The sequence below is a fragment of the Mustela nivalis genome, assembly GCF_964662115.1.
Source record: "Mustela nivalis genome assembly, chromosome: 16".
In the NCBI taxonomy this organism is placed as follows: Eukaryota; Metazoa; Chordata; class Mammalia; order Carnivora; family Mustelidae; genus Mustela; species Mustela nivalis.
Window position 1 is genome coordinate 48,750,643 of NC_139035.1, and position 21,910 is coordinate 48,772,552.

At 34.6% G+C, this 21,910-nt stretch overlaps 1 protein-coding gene across 2 annotated transcripts in view; it reads right to left on the reverse strand.

Moving 5' to 3' along the window:
- The window catches only part of CDC73 (cell division cycle 73), a 122,382-nt gene that overhangs the window by 74,227 nt on the left and 26,245 nt on the right, over nucleotides 1–21,910 (reverse strand). For both annotated transcript variants that reach the window (XM_082703946.1, XM_082703945.1), the window contains exons 8-10: nucleotides 20,970–21,068; nucleotides 18,176–18,254; nucleotides 16,260–16,324 (exon numbers count right to left, since the gene is read on the reverse strand). In XM_082703946.1, the coding sequence (XP_082560072.1) occupies nucleotides 16,260–16,324; nucleotides 18,176–18,254; nucleotides 20,970–21,068 (243 nt within the window). The remainder of the gene's footprint in view (nucleotides 1–16,259; nucleotides 16,325–18,175; nucleotides 18,255–20,969; nucleotides 21,069–21,910) is intronic.

A 21,910-nucleotide genomic window follows, 5' to 3' on the forward strand; every position in this document is an offset into this window, starting at 1 on the left:
TGTCATGATTTCAAGGTGGTGAGCTCAAACCCCACATAGGGCCCCGTGCTCAGTGTGAAGTCTACTTATCCCTCTCCCTCTGCTCCTCCCCCTACTAGTGTTTCACTATGTCTCAAATAAATAAATAAAATCTTAAAAAATATCTGTTACCCAGAGAAAAGACTCATACAGGCTCCCAGGATTCACCAGTCCAACAAATGGGTCCATGCACCAAAAAAAAGACTATTACCTCTAATGTACAGGAAAACAAAAACACCTACTATTCCTTACAACCAAATGCAATTTTTGGTACTTGTTTGGGCCCTATTTCCAATGAATCATCTACAAAAAAAATTTTTTCAAAGAAAATGGAAAATGAAATGGGTGAAAGAGGATAAGTTTTTTTCTTTGGTAATGTACAATAATGTCTCTGTGTCTAAGTAAAAAGAATTTAGTATTTTTTTATGAGACTGACGCGCTGCCCACTGCGCTAAGAGGGCCACTGAATTTAGTATTTTTTTAGAAGTACAAAGTATGCAGGAACAGTGTCTGGGTTTTGCCTTATACTACTTCAGGAAAAAGGAGATGTGGAACATATGAAGAGTGGTTTAAAAATAATTACAGAAATCTGTGTGATGGGCAGATAGAAAAAAACATATTCTATTTTCTCTAATTATATTTATGTTTATAATTTTTTACAATTGGGCAGGGGGATTCACTGATTGCTTTGCAAAAAAGAAGTCCCCAGAGTGAAAAAAAAAATTTACAAAGAAGCACTGTTATCTGAAGAATAAATAAATAAAGATGACCTTTTCTTCAGTCTATCAGACTAATATCCCAGACTACCTAGGTCATCTGACTTGAGGGTGCGAGCTAACTAGGATTTTCCCCCACGATGTTCAGGCAAGACAGCAGCATTATTAACAACAGCTTTGGCAGCATTCGTATCTTATGAGTATGCACTCCTTTGTCTAACAGTGCTCATTTCAAAGAAAAAAACAAACTTGCCATTATTATCAGCTGCCTGGTCCTAGAAAATTAGTCTCTGATCAAACCAGCACATCTTAGCACTGGAATTAGTGCTGGTTTAAAAAAAAATAGTAAGTTACAGTCTTAAGTTAAAAAGTCCTAATGACATTTAGGCTTCACACTTAGGAGAACCTGACATTTGAAAGAACAGGGTAGGAGAAGAATGAGGGTAGCTAGGTAATTTGTGCTTCTTTACTAACTACCAATGCAGTGCCAGATCACTGGAATCTTCATGACTGCTAGAAAGCAAAAAATCTGGATGGGGGTAGGGGAATGCTGTAGTTAGGCACCTGGACTATACAAAATGGTTCCCAGGATGCCAAATAATGACTAATTGAAAAGGAACCCTTTCCGTTTTTGTAACTGGAATAGGCTATACACAGCTCTTCAGCTTAGCATATTTAACGGAGGAACACTAAGGGCGCTCTGCAGTCTGCAGGAAGGTGAGCTTGCTCATCCTCTCTTCTTATCCATGCTATTTACTCTGTTCTGCTCTCCTCACTCAACAGACTCATCAACTGCTCTTCTGTTTCTGCAGAAGTGTTTTCTCAGTCTGGCTGTCAGATCAAAAAATATTATCTTTGTTCCCCAAATATCACATTCCCACACACCAGGAGAATGTGTTAACAAAATTCGATACATTCTTTTATTATGAGTTTTCTTAAAAAACAAACAAACAAACAAACCAAAAATCCATTTTATTTGGCTTTAAGCAATAAAAAATTCCTTATAAAAGACTGATAAAATTTTAATTTCCTTAGTAGGAAATTTATAATTTTCTCATTGCTCTTAGTCTAAAACCCAAGCCCAACAATTTTCATTTAATATTCTTTCATATCCTAAGACAAAAAGAAATAATAGTTTTAACTACACTACACAAGCAATAGCCAGTATGCAAAACAAATGCCTCCTCTCTTACATTTAACATTAAAAGTTAGTGTTCTTACTTAATGACTATACTAGTTATGTGTGTGTTTAAAATAGCATGCTTCCTAAAATTCATTTAAATACCAATTCCTCAACCCATAAAATTCAACTCAAGTATTGACTGCTGGATTCAGTATAAAATTCATTTCTACCTTCTACATCAGTTCATAAAAATTTAACTTAAGGCAAGGATGGATTCCCTTAAAGGGTTCTGAGGGAGCATGGCCCTGCTGACACCTTGATTTCAGATTTCTGGCCTCCAGAACTGGGACAATAAATTACAAGCAAAAGAAAAAAAAAATTAAGCCTAAAGTTAACAATCTATAGCCTAGTGGATCAAATCCAGACCCTTCTTTATTTTTGTATGTCCCATGGGCCATAACTGGTTTTTACATTTTTTTAAGATGGAGAGAAAAAAAATCAAAATAATATATATATTTTTTTTCTTTAAGATTTTGCTTATTTATTTGACAGACAGAGATCACAAGTAGGCAGAGAGGCAGGCAGAGAGGGTGGGGGGAAGCAGGCTCGCTGCTGAGCAGAGAACCCTATGCAGGGCTCAATCCTAGCACCCTGAGATCATGACCTGAGCCGAAAGCAGAGGCTTATTAACCCACTAAGCCACCCAGGCGCCCCAATAATACTATTTCTCGACACGTAAAAATCACAAAATTCAAATTTCAGTATCCATAAAGGAAGTTTTACAGTTATTGGAATGTAATCATATTCACTCATATACTGTAACTTTGCCTCCGCACCATTGCAGTTACATACTTGAGACGAAGACCTCTTATAATTTAGCACCGGTGAGTGGCACACAGCAAGAATGCAGTTTTATCATTTCATCCTATTTTAATTTTCTAAAAAGCATGTATCACTGCTCTTTTATTTGTTCGTTCCTCCTCCATTTATCACTGCACTGCATCCCCATAACCTATACTACTCCCCAGCATATGGCAGGCACACAGTAAATACTGATGGCACGAATGCAAAAGACAGAAGTTTGTGTCCCATATTTGTCCATACAGCAACATTAAAATTTTAACTACAAGTTTGGAACTTCCACCTACCCTTCAATTGATAACAATAAATCCAAAATGAGATGATAAAAAGGCAAATATAAAGAAAATAATCTAACAAAATTCCAGAAACACATTCCAAGTGACAGATATGCTCAGTTAGTATCACATGCTCATGTGCTGATATAAGCACTTGCCAGTCTCTATCTGTATGAAAACACAGTTTTTCAGAGACGAAATACATATCAGAGACAACATACATAAAATTTCATTAGACCAGGCTTACAGATTTACAGAACATTTACAATCAATTTTGGTGATACAGAACACCAACTTTGAACCACAAAATGTTATCCTGTCACCAAAATAAATTCCGTCCCTCTCATCAGATCAGTATTACACAAAATTTTACTCATTTATTATTATTATATTTGTCACTGAAAATTTGTGAAGATTGTATTTATCTCCTGTTATGTAAGCACCTACCTATAATCTCTGATTTTGCTTATCACCCTTAAGTTTGAAATATATACTATCTGGCCCTTTGCAGAAAATGTCTGCCAACCCTTGATTTTAATCATTACATTTAAGCCTTTTAAATCATTACAAACTAGAAAATGTAAGACAATAATGAAAACACTCTTAAACCATACAAATTCCTTTACATTAATTACTTTTATTCATATCTAACTCTACATTTCTCTACACTCATTAAAACCAATTTCACAATAGTTTCTAAGAATTCAGCTCAGATAACAAACAGAGTGGTTTTCGAAATTAGCTTTCCCTACAGACTTGATAATTGTTCAATGAATTTAACCTAAAATTACAAAGCAAAACAGAGCTCATATGAGAAACTTCTATTGCAGGGTAAAAGATGACTTGCTTACTTTTTTATAGGTAAACACCAAAAATCAATACAGCATTAAAAAATAATAATAATAATAGCCTAAATAAAAATAGCAGTTTTTCACTGTAGACCAAACACAAATGTTAGCATACGTAGTTTAAGCGTACCAACAAAGACCTCAAGCACATTTTTATCATAATTATTTATGCATTTATGAGGGGGCAGATTATATGGGGGGGATAGTCATTTATGTGTGTAAGAGAAAACTATTTTCACTCTCCTATTACTGAAAATAGTTCTGGGGCACCTGGGTGGCTCAGGGAGTTAAAGCCTCTGCCTGTGGCTCAGGTCATGATCCCAGGGTCCTGAGATCAAGTCCCATATGGGGCTCTCTGCTCAGCAGGGAGCCTGCTTTCCCCCCCACCACCGCCTGCCTCTCTGCCTGCTTGTGATCTCTGTCTGTCAAGTAAAATAAAATTTTAAAAAAAAAAAAAAAGAAAGAAAAGGAATAGTTCTGTAATTTATCTAACTGAATTGTAGATAAGAAGTATAACTAAATAAATCATGAATTAAAATAAGGAAAATTTTCTATAGGACCAGTTATCCTTATTAAAAAAATTCTTAGGGGCGCCTGGGTGGCTCAGTGGTTAAGCCGCTGCCTTCGGCTCAGGTCATGATCTCAGGGTCCTGGGATCGAGTCCCGCATCGGGCTCTCTGCTTGGCAGGGAGCCTGCTTCCTCCTCTCTCTCTCTCTGCCTGCCTCTCTACCTACTTGTGATTTCTCTCTGTCAAATAAATAAATAAAATCTTAAAAAAAAAAAAAAAAAGATTCATCCCAAGATAGCACGATTACGTATCTACTTACAGTCTTCTACAATGGTACTCATATTAGTACTTCCCCATTTGAACTTTAATTATATTTGTTTTTGTACTCATTCTGACTGCGTTCTAAATCTTAAATACTTAAACAGAATGCAAGAAACACTTAAATTGTAATGTCTTTGTAGCACTAAAATTATTGATTAATTAGTAGCGTGGGATTTAAGTAAACTCATTAACATCACTCTAAGAATAAGTGGAAGACAGAAATAGGTGATTTTCCAGAATCCTGTAGGGAATTTTTGCTCCTTGTGTCCCCTTCCAAATCAACAAAACTAAACAGGACTAATTCAAGATCTACAGCTCAGATTTCTAGCCAGGTCATCTATGATTGTCTACTCTCTTGTGACAAATAAGAACCTTTGGATATCAACATCATGAATTTTAAATTCAAAAGACCTAGTCCCAAATCAACATTTTTAAATAAATCAAATACAAGAGAATGAGATATTATCCTAAATCTGAATCGGTAATCTATACATCTAAAGAAATACATCATATGCACTTGAAATTAGTCAGACACACCAGTAAGAACAGAAGTCACAATGGCGAACTATTACAACGCCCCTCTAAGCAGTGATCAAGGAGAAAGGTTCCTTGGCCTTGCAAATAGGTCTTTATGGAAGAGATGCAAATATCAAGCAGTCTTACTTTAATACCATTAAACGTTTGAAGGATATAATTTAATGTCACTGTGCAAACTTACCATTATACCATGATCTCCCATGAGCTTCTTTACACAGAGAATGCATATGTGCTAGAAACTACCCAGCAATCTTGGCAATTACATTTCTCAGTGTAAATAAATAAATCAGCATTTAGCATTTCAAAAGCTACTATCATAAGCTTGAGTAACAAATCTCTTATGGTATTATTACCCAGTTTTTCAGCCTTTCTCTGGGCCACAGCATATTAATAAGGAAATGCCACCCTATTACACAACCTGGGATCCACACAACTCATCTTCCCCTTCTGTTTCGCTGTTCATCAGCAGCATTTATTTATGCTTTAATCTGTTACATAATAAAATTGATGGTGAAAATTCTGAATGCAATTAGAACCAGATTATATGACCATGGATTGGATTCAGTAATCCACAGGAGGGTTCCAATATAAAATATAAATGAGGGCGCCTGGGTGGCTCAGTGGGTTAAGCCACTGCCTTTGGCTCAGGTCATGATCTCAGGGTCCTGGGATCGAGCCCCGCATCGGGCTCTCTGCTCAGCAGGGAGCCTGCTTCCTCCTCTCTCTCTCTCTGCCTGCCTCTCTGCCTACTTGTGATCTCTCTCTGTCAAATAAATAAATAAATAAATAAATTAAAAAAAAAAAAAACCCTCTCTTGATCTATCATGGACGTGGCACAAAATTCATCCTTAAAAAATAAATAAATAAATAAATAAATAAATGTAATCTGACCAGTATTCCATAATGATGCATGCTGCATCAGCATGCTAATGTTTATAAAGCTTTAAAAAGTATATTATATGAACTTCAAAAAAACTAATGATGACTCTGAATGTTTAGAAATCAAATGTGTACTATGGGTCTCCCCTAATTTGGTATTTACCAATTTATTGGAAGATATTAGATCAATTATATCTATTACATTTAGTCAAGATAAAGAAAAAAATGTTACCAATATAAATTTAAATAATTTAAATAATTAAGCTTTTAATGTTTATTTTTCCTGTTTAACTTTTATAGGGGGAAAAATGTGACAATATATATCCAAGTTCTTGATGAATTACAATGTACCCACAAATTTACTATCAGAATGGCTGGTTATTAAGATGTAGTTATAGGGGTGCCTGGGTGGCTCAGTCCATTAGGCATCTGCCTTCAGCTCAGGTCATGAACTCAGGGTCCTGGGATCAAGCCCCACATCCGGTTCCCTGTTGAGCAGGGGGCCTGCTTCTCCCTCTCTCCCTCTGCCTGCTGCTCCCTCTACTTGTGCTCTCTCTCTGTCAAATAAATAAAAATCTTCAAAAAAAAGATGTAGTTCTATGTTAAAACTCAATTCCTAAGGACACTTAAATATTTTGTATAACGTTTTAAGATAAAATTATATTTTAATCATATCAGAAGCTGAATTTTTTTTTTTTTAATAAAGAAAACTAAAAGCCTTCTATAGGGGCACCTAGATGGCTCAGCTGGTTAAGTGTTTGTCTTCAGCTAGGGTCACTATCCCAGAGTCCGGGGATCAAGCACATCGGGCTCCCTGCTTCTCCCTATTCCTCTGCCTCTCCCCCCACTCATGCACATGTGCATAAAAAAATCTTTAATAAAAAATATTTAAAAAAACAAAAGCCTTCTATATAACAGAGTTCAAATTCTTCTGAAAGGTCAAAGAATTGTTTAATTTTAGTTCTCAAATTTGACATATTAAAAAATATAAGGAATTCAATTCCAGAATGTTTACAGCAACACATGTATAAGACAAAAAGACACTGAAAGACTGAAGCATCTATTGAATTTAGGATGGTAAATCATTAGATGGATAGTGTCCAGAATTCACTGTTTGTAGATAATACTAAATCAGTTATTTCTGACTTAAAATTTGTAAAATATTAAATTGACTTGATTTCAAAATAACTATTAAATCTAAATACAAAGAGCAAATTTTTTTTAATGACAACATAAAATATGACAGCTTCAATAGTGAAATAATTACCTGAGTTCTATGGTATGCCTTTTATCTCCAATGAAGTCAAAAATAAAAATCTTTAAAAAAAAACTTTACTTCCTTAGCATTTCAAATGAATGTCTTCAACTTATTCACAGCAAAGCACCATTCTGAAATTTCAAATAAGAACTTAGTTTCTAAATACTAAGATCTGTCCAGACCAGAAGTAAGTAAGAGTTTAAAAAACAGATACTTAAAATGAATGTGGGAACAGTCACTCACAGAGGAACATGAGAAGCAGGAAAGACAAGAAGAACAACACTAAAAGAAACATCCACCAAGAAAAAGACCTGGAAAAGAAACCAAAACTCAGAATTAAAGATCAAATGAGGTTTGGCAGGGTTGGGGAGAGGGAAGGGAAGGGGATGAACTAACTAGAAATGCAATGAATATTAAGACAAATATAATTAAGACAACAAAGAAAATAAAGACTGAATGTAAGGTTTATACAAAAGATTGAAATTCACTGAACATTTAAATCAAATTATGAAGACCTAGAAATTGATACAGCAGTCTAAAACTCAGTCAACCACCACCAATAGAAAAGTACCTATCAAGGAATTACCTAAACATCTAATTACAGAATGTTATACTAGGTTTTTTCATATGAACAAACTGATTTAAATCATGTCATGAAATAAAGGAAATATTAAATACTGGCACTTTTCCCTCAAAATAATGAAGAGAAATACATAATATATAAAATACAGCCATGCCTATATGGTAGTCTAAAAATATACTTGAGAGGAGTTATAATTTGCAAGTGATAAAGTATGTTCCAGATATTGAAGTTGTACTGATGAAGGTAAAGAGAAACTGGAATAAAATGCTGTACTATAGTAGGTCCAAGAGAGATTTTTTTTTAAAAGAAGTTTGTTGTTGTGCACATCTGGATCATGAATAACTACAGCATTACACATGGAATTACAACGGAAAGATTTTATATGATCAAAATGAAATCTTATAGTATAAATGTTTATCATGCTGTTAGCAAACATTATTATATTTCCAAACTGGTTTCTATTTTCCCCAGTTCTTACATTGATCAATATTCAAACACTGGAAAAAAGGTGACATTAACATTGTTATTAAAAATTACACAAGAGTTTCTAGACTACTTCTGACATATGTGCCAACATAAACTTTGTTTCTTTCAAAAGTAAGTCTCAGAAGTTCTGCGACTATGATATTAACTACATGGTCGTGAGTAGATTAATTTTAAAGAAATCTCATAGATACTATTAAAATCTCTAAGACACTTTGGATAAGCCAATAATCACTCTTTAAAGAAATGCAAAGCTAAATTAATAGAGTTTAACTGTATAGGCTTACAACAAAAGTAACATCCACTGTGCAAAAGATTTTCAATAAAGCTCAATAAAATACATAAACTAAAAGAAACAAAAAAGTAGTATTATAAATATGTACTTCATATGCATTAAAATTTCCTGACACCTATTGATTTTTTATAATTCATTTTTCTTGAATTAGATTAGAATCATATATTGGTTATGTTGACAAAATAATAAGGAAAAATTAGATTTTAATATCTCTCACCACAAGGAGTATCACTGCAAGAAGCCTGATATACACCCATCTAAATAAGTATTCCGTCTAAATACTACCTACCTTTATAAAGGAGAGGAGGGTATTTTCTGTATTATTCAGTATGAAAAGTTCACAAAATATTACCTATGTTTAATATAAAAATATTCCTCAATAACTCAATGCTACAGGCAAACAGCACTGTAAAGAACAAAGTAAACAAGGTATGCCTAGACACATGTAAACCTCAAAACAAATAGCCAGAGAAGTTATTGTAATAGCATTTTTCAGATGAACAAAACTGATGTCTAATTTGTTGCAAGGAACAGCTCAAAAAAACCATAACAAAAAGCTCACTCTTGGGCGCCTGGGTGGCTCAGTGGTTTAAGCCTCTGTCTTCGGCTCAGGTCATGATTTCAGAGTCCCAGGATCGAGTCCCACATCGGGCTCTCTGCTGGGCAGGGAGCCTGCTTCCTCCTCTCTCTCTCTGTGCCTGCCTCTCTGCCTACTTGTGATCTCTCTCTGCCAAATAAACAAAATCTTTAAAAAGAAAAAAAAAATTAAAAAAAGCTCACTCTTGTACTTCATCTTCCCTGTAAATAGACAGAGTCCAAATCTATAAAGAACACATTAAAAAAAAGGAAAGGAAAGAAAAAAGCAAAAAAGCTGGAAAAATCACTAGGACAAAACTACTATACAAAGAATATGAGAGGTATTTTGAGTACCAAGAAAAAATATTGTCTAATTAAGTGATGAACTCTTAGAAAAGTCTATAAAAATGCAAATATTAGAAATAAACTGTAAAAAATATTAATATGTTAATACTTAAGTATTACATCATGCAACAGGCAATAAACATAAAATTAACTTTCAAAAACTAAAGACACAGAACAAGTAAATGACAGAACCAAATAATATTTCGTTTTGTTTAGGGGATGCACCTTGATACTGCTCAGGCTGACACAGGACAGAACCACTCTGTTCCCTGAAATACCAAGATAGCCAGCAAGTTTTGAAAATTATTTCAAGGGCAATATAATATTTAAGCAGAATAATATACCAATATAAATACAGAATGCAGACAGTTATGAATTATAAAAGTAATATTCTTATTTACAATTATTACCTCATACTAATGTCCCAATACTTATTATGCTTTGATTTTTAAAAAAATTTTATTGGAAGTACAGCTCATATACTCTCAATATAAAAAATAGTGGTTTGATAATTATATATACAATGAAATACTTCACCATGATATATGTATTACAATACTGAATGTATTCCTATGCTATGGTTTTCATCCCATGTGGCTTATTTTATAAGAGTTTGTACCTCTTAACCCCCTTTACCAATTTCACCCATCCTCCCCATATACTTTTATGATAAAATTAAATAACTTAAATCTAAATAAATGTCATTAAAAAAACTTTTTTAAGTAAAATCTATGCCAGAGATGTGGAGCTCGAACTCACGACCCTGCGATCAAGAGTCACATGCTCCACCAACTGAGCAGCCAGGCATCCCTCATTTCCTTTTATATATGGGTCTCCATAAGTAGACAGAAAAGCCTAACCTAGCTAAGTTCTTACCTACCATGTAACTTCTTTGCAGCAATTTTCTCTCACAGGATAAAGAACACTAAGATAAACATACACAGCCACAGTAAAAATATTCCCATTACTATAGAAGAAAAGAGTTTTCGTTGTTTTTGTTTTTTGTTTTTTTGATAGACAGAGATCACAAGTAGGCAGAGAGAGGAAGGGAAGCAGGCTCCGTGCTGAGCAGAGAGCCCGATGTGGAGCTCGATCCCAGGACGCTGGGATCATGACCTGAGCCGAAGGCAGAAGCTTTAACCCACTGAGCCACCCAGGTGCCCCAAGTTTTCATAATATTTAAATAAACTCTTCATAACTTTGAATGAACAAGGCATCGTTAAACATGTAATATTAAATACACCTGTGACGCTAAAGCTGCCTACATGTACAATTAAGGTGTAAAATCATAAATTCATTAATAAAAACCATAAATTCATTAATAAAAGTAAATAAAAACCATAAGTAAATAAAAATTCATTAATAAAAGTAATAAAAATCATAAATTCATTAATAAAAGTAACCATTATTTATTTGATATCTTTCCTGTGCTAATAAGCATTTTACATAGTGTCTTTCAGTCCTCAATAAGACTATGATGTGAGTTCTTTATTACAAAATAAAAACAAAATCCATCACTGAAAGGTTAAATAATCTCACCTTCATTAAGTGGCATGGAAGAGTTGGGATTCAAAGCCAGAACTGACTTTGAACCCTTAAATACATACTGCTTTCAACTGATTACCTTCTCTTTAATAAGATAACACTGCCTTTATTCAGATCAGGGATTTCAAACTAAAAGGCCAGTAGGGTCTAAGAAGATAGTACCATTGACCCTTGAACAACATGGGTTTGAGCTGCACAAATGCACTCATATGTGGATTTTTTAGTAGTACAGTATCATAAATGTATTCCTCTTATTTCTAACTGTTTTCTTTTCCCTAGTTTACTCTATTGTAAGATACAGTATATAATATATATAACATACAAAATATGTGTTAATAGGCTGTAAGTTACCTATAAGGCTTCCATTCACCAACAGGCTATTAGTAGTTAAGTTTAGGCAAGTCGAAAGTTATATGCAGAATCTCATCTGCCTGCAGGGGGTAGGGAGTGTCAGTATCCCTAACCTCAGTGTTGTTTAAGGGTCAACTGTATAAGTAAAGACTATCAAAGGCAACAGGGCAGTGATGTCTATGGACTACCTAAAGAAAACATCCCATCTAAAGGCAGTCATTGGATCTGTGTGACTCCTACTACACTAGACTACCCAGGACTTAACTATGCTACCAAAAGCCAGATAGCTTTTCAAAAGAAGGTGAAAATCCAGACTCTTTTTGTGACATATTTTTATTTTTAAATCTTACTGCGTAAAATAAAATTTTAAATGATAGCAGATGCCTAATAAAACGTATGTGGGACCACATTTAGATCAGCACAATGAATAATCCCAGAAGTATGCTAAGAGAGGCATATGATGTCAGTGCACTAGCATTTATAAACAGACATGCTGCATCTAACTCTGAGAAGAAATTTTCCCACAGGCACCCTTAAAATCTACACAACTATTATAATAAGCACTCAAAAAATATTTGCTAAAGGAAAAGAAGGGAAGGAAAGAAGAGTGTTTAGTAATAAAGTCATAATCAACAATCTCCATCTCCTGCTAGCCTGAACTCTTAGTCACAACTCTAGAGCATTACTACTACTAGAGTACTCCCCTAACACTTCAAGCAAAGATGAACAAATTAATCAAAAACCAAATGAGAATGAAGGAAACTTTATAAAATGGGAACTGGAAGGTTACTAATAAATGCACTCCTGATTAAGAATATAACTTTATACTGAGAGATTGAGATTCTGGTTATTATTTAACAGTGAAAGTTGATGATGATTACACCTCTACTGTAAATTCTGAATATCTACCCAACTGTACTTACTATTGGGAAAATGGTTCCCAAGAAAAGGCTTATTATAAAAACTACAATTCTACTGGAGTCAAATCAAAGAACAATCTTAAAGGAAAGCTTCTGATCTGCACAATTTCGGAGTGTAAAATATTCCTCAAAAATGAAGACAGCAAGGTAACTGAGAGTCAGTGATATTCAGTAAGAACTAAGAAAAGAATAGATGGGGGCTAGAGTATATAACCTTCCTACCTGAACATTAATAAGCTAGATTAGGAGGTTAAAATGAAGTAGTCCTCAATTCAGATTTTATTTATTGATTTGTCAGAGAGGGAGAGCGAGAGCGAGCACAGGCAGACAGAGTGGCAGGCAGAGGCAGAGGGAGAAGCAGACTCCCTGCGGAGCAAGGAGCCCGATGTGGGACTCGATCCCAGGACGCTGGGATCATGACCTGAGCCGAAGGCAGCTGCTTAACCAACTGAGCCAGCCAGGCGTCCCAGTAGTCCTCAATTCAATTATCAAATCCTTACAAATAACAAGAGTGCACTGTGACTCTATCTTTTTACTCCTACTCTAGTGGAACAACAGATAAGCTGTCTGCCAACACAGAAAAGTCTTCATCACCTCCTCTTCTTTTCTATACAATGAAAAGTACTGTCAAGTGGCACTTTCTTAGTCTAAAGATGGCTCCTTTCACAAAAAGAATCTTCGCAAATACATTCTGGTATTCCCTATACTAAATGGTTTCTGGTCCCAACCCATAATGACTAAGATAGTTCACTACACAATTCTAGTTCTTTCCAGTGTTCTCAAAAGGAGAAAGAAAAGGGACAAACAATCCTGGGAAAGAGCACATACTCTTGTTTTTCAATTTAGATATACATATATTAGAAATGACGAAATTCCTGTACCATAAAAATCCATTTAATTTATTATTTCCTAAACATTATATAACTCAACTAACACATTTTGGGGAAAGTCTACCAACTTCGCCAAGCCCTTTAGCAACTCCAACATCCATGTCTTGTGTTACTTATATTTCTTGGCCTATGTCAAAAGCTAACCAGATTCAACTATATAAACTTGTAACTTTAAAAATACCTGGGCTTCTATTCATATATTGAACTTCTATAAATTATTGCCTTCATAAACATAAATTTCAATAACATGGCTCTTAAGAAATACTGTCAAATCACATACTCCTTTTCTCTATAACAAATGAAGACAAAAAATCAATTACATAAAAATTTTCCAGACATCTGCACAACCTGATTAACTTAATCTTATATCTAACAGGACTCTGGTGTCTTGAACTTAAAAGATATACAGACCAATCCTAATATAGACTGGTACAATTTTAGTAACTATGTAGATCACCTACACATGTCAAAACCCTGAAAAGCAGTGGTACCTAAAAGGAGCTTATATGTAAACTAGAAAGGAAGTCACATCAGTGCAACAAAGCCTTTAACATACATTTAACTGCTTTTGTGTGTCTGGGTGGATATCACAAGAGAAATCCTCCTTCGAGAATAAGACAAAGTTGGTGAAACTAGTAATTTCAAAAGAAAAAAGACAAGGAAAAAACATTACACTGGAAGCTTAAGCTTGAGATTCAAATAAAAAGAAATAATTATCAGAACAACTTCAAAGCTTTCAAGGTCAACCTCTGCATGCATTCTCCAACAACAAACAGTACAGAGATTCAAACGGGGTATTAAAATATGGGAAGGGGGTGGTATTATGGACATTGGGGAGGGTATGTGTTTTGGTGAGTGCTGTGAAGTGTGTAAACCTGGTGATTCACAGACCTGTACCCCTGGGGATAAAAATATATGTTTATAAAAAATATAAAATTATGGGGCGCCTGGGTGGCTCAGTGGGTTAAGCCGCTGCCTTCGGCTCAGGTCATGATCTCAGGGTCCTGGGATCGAGTCCCGCATCGGGCTCTCTGCTCGGCAGGGAGCCTGCTTCCCTCTCTCTCTCTCTCTGCCTGCCTCTCCATCTACTTGTGATTTCTCTCTGTCAAATAAATAAATAAAAAATCTTAAAAAATATATATATATAAAATTATATTAAAAAAAAATAAAATAAAATATGGGAAGTACCAACAATTTGACCATTTTTAGTCTTTCTGTTGCATTCCCACACAATGTCTATATGTGATTATTGCTGTAAAAACAAATGCCATAAATTTGCTTAAATTCACCTCTATTTTAAGTATATTTAGAAGCAAAGTCTAATGAGGAAGCAGAGCTGTATCACTCTGTTTAATTAAGAAGCTGTCCTTGGATTCTAGAAAAACTGTTCTGTAAAAAGCATCACTATAAAAACTATCACTGGTCTTACTATTTGCACAGAAGTTCAGTAATGAAACCAGTTTCATGGCATTTCAGATGAGACAAAAGTTAAAACAATGACCACAACCACAAAAAAGTCCCCCTCATGGTTACCTAAGGATAACAAATGCAGTTCCATGATAATTCACTTAGGGAATGGCCAGTAGGTAAGTTCTATTCCCAAGAAAATGTCAATAAATGAATCTTCCAAAAATTTAATCTTACACCCATGAGCTACATTTTGAAGTCAGAAGAACTAGGCAGATCTCATAAGATGAGTCTGTCTAATCTTTTACCACCTTCCCCTCATTCACTACACACTGGAGATACTGGCCTTCATTTATGCTCTACTGGGCCTCAATCATGACCAATCTTTCACCGAATGCGGTTCTGCAAGGTCTGCTGTGCTCAAGTGTCACCTACTCAGAGAGGCCTCTCTGACTACTCTCTCTACAGAACCCTTGTCTGTCTTATTTACAGCTATAATCCCAGCAATTAGAAGAGTCTGACACAAGTGCTCAGTAAGTACTTGTTAAATGAATTAATGAGCTCACATACAATTTCAGTCACACAGAAACAAATCTGATGACAACTTAAAAAACAAGTGTATTAGCAAAATATCTAATATTCAATTCCAATTTCAAGTCCAGGAGAAAAAAAAAAGGTCAACTTTTAATATCAGATCCTTCATGTTTATTTGCTATCTGCTCTGGAAGGCATGGCAAGATATATCTTAATTCTGAGAAATCACAGCAAATATATGAAGATTCCATGTCATACTGAGTCCTCAAAGATCTGATGATTAGTAAACAAAAACAAAGTAAGTCTGATATTAGCTTTAAAATTTAGTGGTACTCTAATACATATACACAGTATTTTCAAGTATAATAATAATCTGTAATATAAATAATCAAAATAAGGTTAATAGAATTCCTGTTCTACATTACCAAGTCCTATCTATCACTGACTAAATAAAAATTGTGTTAAACACAGCCTAAACAGAACATCCGGAAATAATCATTTTCATTGTGTTAAAAATATATATATAAAAGAAAGTCTGCCAAAAGTGAGCCAAAGGCTTTTAAGTGCAGTCCTCTAAGTACCTGGTTCTGGTTTAGTACACACTTTGTAAATATTACATCAACCATTACAATCTGTTTTCTTAAAGAGCACAAGGCATTACATTTTAAAAAACGTAAGAGACTATCGAAAATAAGTCCAAACCGGACCTTGCAACTACTCCCTCGCATTAAATACTCTAACCAGGGAGCACCCACCCTACTTGCAAGTTAACCAAAACAGCTTTTATTTAAACACACTCAACTCAGTTAAACCAAAAGAAGGATATCCACAAAGCAACCAACCAACCTACAGATTATCAGCACAATTATTCATTAAAGATAAACGTCTGAAACAGAAAATAATGGAGAACAAAGACTTTCTTCAACATCTGCTACTCACATAAAATGCCCGGAACAAAAGAACCTCTGCAGTTAAAGTGACTTACCGTTACAGATTTCAGTGTCATTCCATGATAGGTGCCCATAGTGTCGATTTTGAAGCCTTCCGTTTCTACAAAGAAAGGGGACTTGCTATTAGATTTTATGCATTCTGTGATCAATAACAAAACTAAAGTAATAATCTGTGTTATAATCTGACAGTTTAATAATGTAACAAAGCATCAAATGTACTATTCATAGAAAATTAAATTACATGCCTATGAAGATAAAAACCTTAAAAGCAGTACTAGTCCCAAAAATATATTCAATACATGCCAGTGAGGCCTTTTGTAGAAGTTGATTAAGACTATTTCTACAATTGTGTTCAAAAGTTTTGTTATTTTGGGAATATCAAAAATTAGACTGAATAAAGTACTTTATAACCTTAAATTATTTACTTCTAATACTCGTTCACAGTAGCACTAAAAGCTTCTAGTATCATGAGAAGGTCTTAAATTATGAAAAGTTCTGTTTTAAAATTACAATCATAAGTATATGATATATAACTTGTATAAAAGCAATGCTGCAGATAATGATAAAGGTTCCAGGACAGAGTCTAAAAATGCCTTTCTGTAAAGGCATATTATATCAGTACAAATATATTAAGTATTTTACACATTGCAAGCTGTATGTCTCTATCACAACGGCTGATTTTACACATCAGTGGAAAAGCAAGATAAACAAAATATGTAAATAAATGGGCATGGCCTGATTTGACCCACAGAGGATCGTAATTTGCCAAACCCTACTTTACCTAATTCATTCCACAAGAAAAACTACAGTGAATAGAAGAATGAACCACTGTATTTCTACAGCATGTCTTCACAGGACATGCCTTAAACCAGTAAATGAAGTCAGCACACAAAGTACAGAAGCAATATGAAATTTTAATGAAATTTAAATGGAGAAGTTAAACTTCCAGTTGCTTCTATCTCATTTTTTCCCACAAATCAAAATAAATGAAGATCCCAAGAGAAATTACAATGACATTAGTACCACTTCACTAACCACCACAATAACATGGAAATGGTTCACCACTGCATTAGCCAGTATACCATGTAGGCTACCCCAAAATAAGCCCTCACATAGTTACTAAAATCAATACTTCCCAATTTCTTAATGCATACATGTGCAACTTCAGAAACAGGATTTGATATATAGAATCTCCAGTCTGAACTTCTGAGAAGCAGAATACTAAATAACGGGAAATATTTATAGATAGCTTATTATATACCAGTCACTATTCTAGACACATTAACTAGTCTAATCCCCACAATGAAACTAAAAGATAGATACTACCACTACTATTGTATTGCAATGAAACAACAAAGAAATTAAAACAGAACGCAGTTAATTTGTTGAAATTCACACAAAAAGTAACTGTGATACAGGCAATCTGGATCCAGAATCCATGAAGTTAAACCAGGGGTTGGCTTTTTTTTTGAGAGAGAGAGAGAGAAAGAGCACAATCAAGCATGGGTGGGGGTGGGGGGAGATGAGGGAGGGAAAGAAGAATCCCAAGCAGGCTTCTCACCCATTGTGGAGCCCAACATGGGGCTCAATCTCAGAAACCTGAGATCATGCCCTGAGATGAAATCAAGAGTCAGACACTTAACTAACTGAGCCACCCAGGCACCCCAAGGGTTGGCAAATTTATTCTGTAAAAGACCAGATAGTATTTGATGGCTCTGCAGGCCACGCAATCTCTGTCACAACTCAACACTGCTGTCACAGCACCAAGGAACCACAGATAATACATAAATGAATACCACTGTATTCTAGCAAAAGTTTATTTATAATATGTGGTGGGCCAGACTTGGCCTGCAGAAGTTTGCCAACACCTGCCCATAGTAAACATCAAGCTATACCACCTCTCACATTCATCACCACCACAGTAAGGGAAATATAAAATTAAGTAACTTGCCTTCTTTTCCTTTGAATCTTTCCTGGTCATATCTGTTGTAGGCAGCTGGGATAGGCTGTTTGGTACGCAATGTGGGATCCTACAGAAAAATTAAGTATGAGTTACATGTTAATATTTTCAATTGTTACTTAAAACTCAGAAGAAGAACCACAGTAAGTGTATTATTTTCTAGGCTTTTTCCTTACACTAGGCAGTAAGAGAAAAGTGGAGAATCATTTGATATTTATTTTCAAGATATTATTTACTGGTAGAAAATTATTGCATAAGGGACAAGAGCAAAGGACTCCAAATAAACTTGTATCATGGCAAAACACAAAACTGCAGAAATAAAATAGGTGTGCTTAATAATTTCATTCTTATTACCTAAACTTCTTCATGAAATAATAAATCCCCAATTATGAATTATTTTTAACAATAAAAAACTTAATTCAAAGCTTACTGAACTGATATTTTAGAGTGTTTTAACAAAATTACTCTCCAAACTGTTATTAATACTTAAATAAATATGACAACTATGACAATAAAACCACTATAAATGCACAAGATAAGACTGAAGCTAATAAAGATGTTACTTGTTAAAATACTTAGAATAAGTTGTCAACCTAATGATGTCAACTTAATTCATAAATACTTTACCTAAATTCAGCCTGGGGTGCCCAGGTGGCTCAGTCATTTAAGCATCTACCTTATGCTCAGATCAAGATCTCAGGGTCCTGGGACTGAGCTCCACAGGGAAGCAGGCTGCCTGCTGAGCAGAGAGCCCGATGCAATCCTTGATCCCAGGACCCTAAGATCATGACCCGAGCCACAGGCAAGAGGCTTAACCCACTGAGCCACACAGGCGCCCCAAATTTTTATGTATCTTAATGATTACAGAAACACAGAAAAAATTCAATCACAAGGATAACGGTTTAACTGTTTTAAGATCCGATATAAGTTTCCTACCAATGCTATCAAATCAACCAATTCATAATCATAAGCACCCTATGTTTTACCATCACAGTATATGTTTCGCTACTTTTTTTTTTTTTTAGTCATCTCTATGTCCTACTAGACTTTAAGCTCAAAGAGGACAGGTATCTCTTGTATTTGTGTCAGCACACTGACTGACAATAGTAGTTACTTAAGTCCTTGCTGGGAAGTCAACTCAAAGTATTAACCTAAATACCAATAAAAGTCCCCTACCTCTTAATTAAATACCAATGATTTTATGAACAAGCAAAACTACTAGATCTTGCCAAGAGTGTATTAGCACTCTTCCAAATTTTAATATACTTTAAAAAGAACACTATATAACATAAAAACAATTTTATTTATATTTATTACCTTTGTTGGATCCTATGAAACTAGCTGGAAGGATTTTCAACAAAACTGGAGGACACGTTTGAGTTTAAATATAGGCTATATGTCATACATGAAATTTACTTTGGAGGGGTCCTAAGTGGCAACTCAAATGAGTGAGGCAGTCAACTCTCCAAATGGCTGAAACTAAAGTACCATGAAAGAACCAATGATCTATGAGATGAGGAGAAACACATTTACCAGGAAGTCACAGATACCAATGATTTCAGAAAAAGCTCCAAAATGGACTGTAACATTCATATCTCTAACAATGGTAATGATTCTCCCAAGCAACAATGAGTAATAGGTCTCTTACTTACTTTACACAACTTCTCAGAGGGCTTTTCCTAACTTACCTGTTTCAGAACTAATTCAAGTACATCTCTAAGAACTATTGCTTAAGTAACATTTTTTTTTTCCTGTTTTGGTGGCTTGGTTTTTTTTCCTTTTTTTTTTAATTGTTACTGTTGTTGTTGGTTTATCTTCTGACTCCCTTTACCTACTTCTCATATTTCTCACCCACCCCCACCTCTAGTAACCACCAATCTGTACTCTGTATCTGTAAGTTTGCTTTGCTTTTAGGTTCCACATATAAAGGAGACAGCAAGGTAATTTGTCTTTTTCTAACTTATCTCACTTAGCATAATGCCCTCAAGGTCCATCCATGTTGTCACAAAAGTCAAAATTAGGGGTGCCTGAGTGGCTCAGTCAGTTAACCGGCTGCCCTGGGCTCATGTCATAATTCCAGGGTCCTGGGATTGACCCTGCATCAGGTTCCCTGCTCAATAAAGTGCCTGTTTCTCCTTCTCCCTCTACCTGCCACTCTGCCTAGTTGTGCTCTCTCTCTCTCTGTCAAATAGATAAATAAAATCTTAAAAAAAAAAAAAAAGGTCAAAATTACATTATATTTTATGGCTGACTAATATTCTATTGTATGTACATATCACAATTTCTTTATCCATGTATCCATCAATGGACACTTGTTTCCATATCTTAACTACTGTAAATAATGCTGCAGTGAACATTAAGATGTTCAAGTTAGTTTTCAAGTTAGTGTTTTCATTTTCTTCAAATAAATACCCAGAAGGATAACTGCTGGTTCATACAGCAGTTCTTTCTTTAATTTTCTGAGCAACCTCCATGCTGCTTTTCCTAGTGGCTACGCCAATTAACATTCCCACCACAAGTACACAAGGGTTCCTTTTGCTCCATATATTTGCGAACACTTACTTCCTGTCTTTTTGATAATATCCAATCTAACTTCTGTGAGGTGAGATCTCACTGTGTAAGCTTTAATGGCAGGAAAAATTTTCACATATTTCAAGAATACTAAAGCAAGAAAAGGTTTAAAAGTACTGACTTAAGAACTTTAAGATGAGATGTTTTCAAAATTACAATACTGAAAAACAAGAGTCATTTTAATTAAAAATAATATATAAGCAGTAAAACATACCACAGGTGCTGCATTTGGGGCCGGTCGCTGCTCAGGCGCACGCCCTTCTTCTCTAGCTTTCACAGACTGAAGAATTGCAAAAATATTCTTGGAAAAATTCTAAAATATAAATGGATCTTAATCAGTCCACTTAAAATTAAGTATTCAAGGCAGTAAGTTTATTTAATAAATAATTTCAGACTTTTCTTCCTTTAGTTCTTCTCTACTACATCACTGAGGTGTTCTTTACTATACACACAATAAAAATCGAACTACCACTAAAAATTGATCCCCAAACCAAATATGATAAACACACTGTTACCCATTTATTTTTATTTTACTTAAACTGTTTAATTGGCTATAAATGTATTCATATTCTGCATCTATTCAAATATGCAGCTAGGAAACAAGCTATTGAAGTAAAAATGAGATTTGCTGTCACAAGAGGCTTCTTAATTTTTAAAGAAATCAATTCTATCGTCTTGTAGGTATAATAAACTCTAGTGCTAATCTCAGATTGCTACAATTTATATAAGATGTGGAAGGTTTTAAAATACTCTTTGTTAGGAGTTATTGTATGCTTTTAAAAGATTTTCAAATTGGGAAGTATTTTTAAAAACTTGATTCATGGCAAAATACCAGGAGTTAACCAACCACTGCTTTTGCACCAGCAGGACAGAAGTCAACACAGTGAAATGCAAACAAAGTCTTAATCCTACTATGAAAATCACTAAAAATATATGAAAATCAAATCCCAAACTTTAAAAATAATAAAGTTTTGTGTAAGAGACACTAACTCTAGAAGAATCCATGTTATCAGCTATTTTTATGTCCTAGAATTACAGGTGATTATAATCTTCCTTTTAATGATCTCTTTTAAATCAACTTTTCAATAAGGAACATTACCTTATTTAAGTTTATAAGTATATTCTTAATGACTTTATAAAACTGGGTTGCTTACA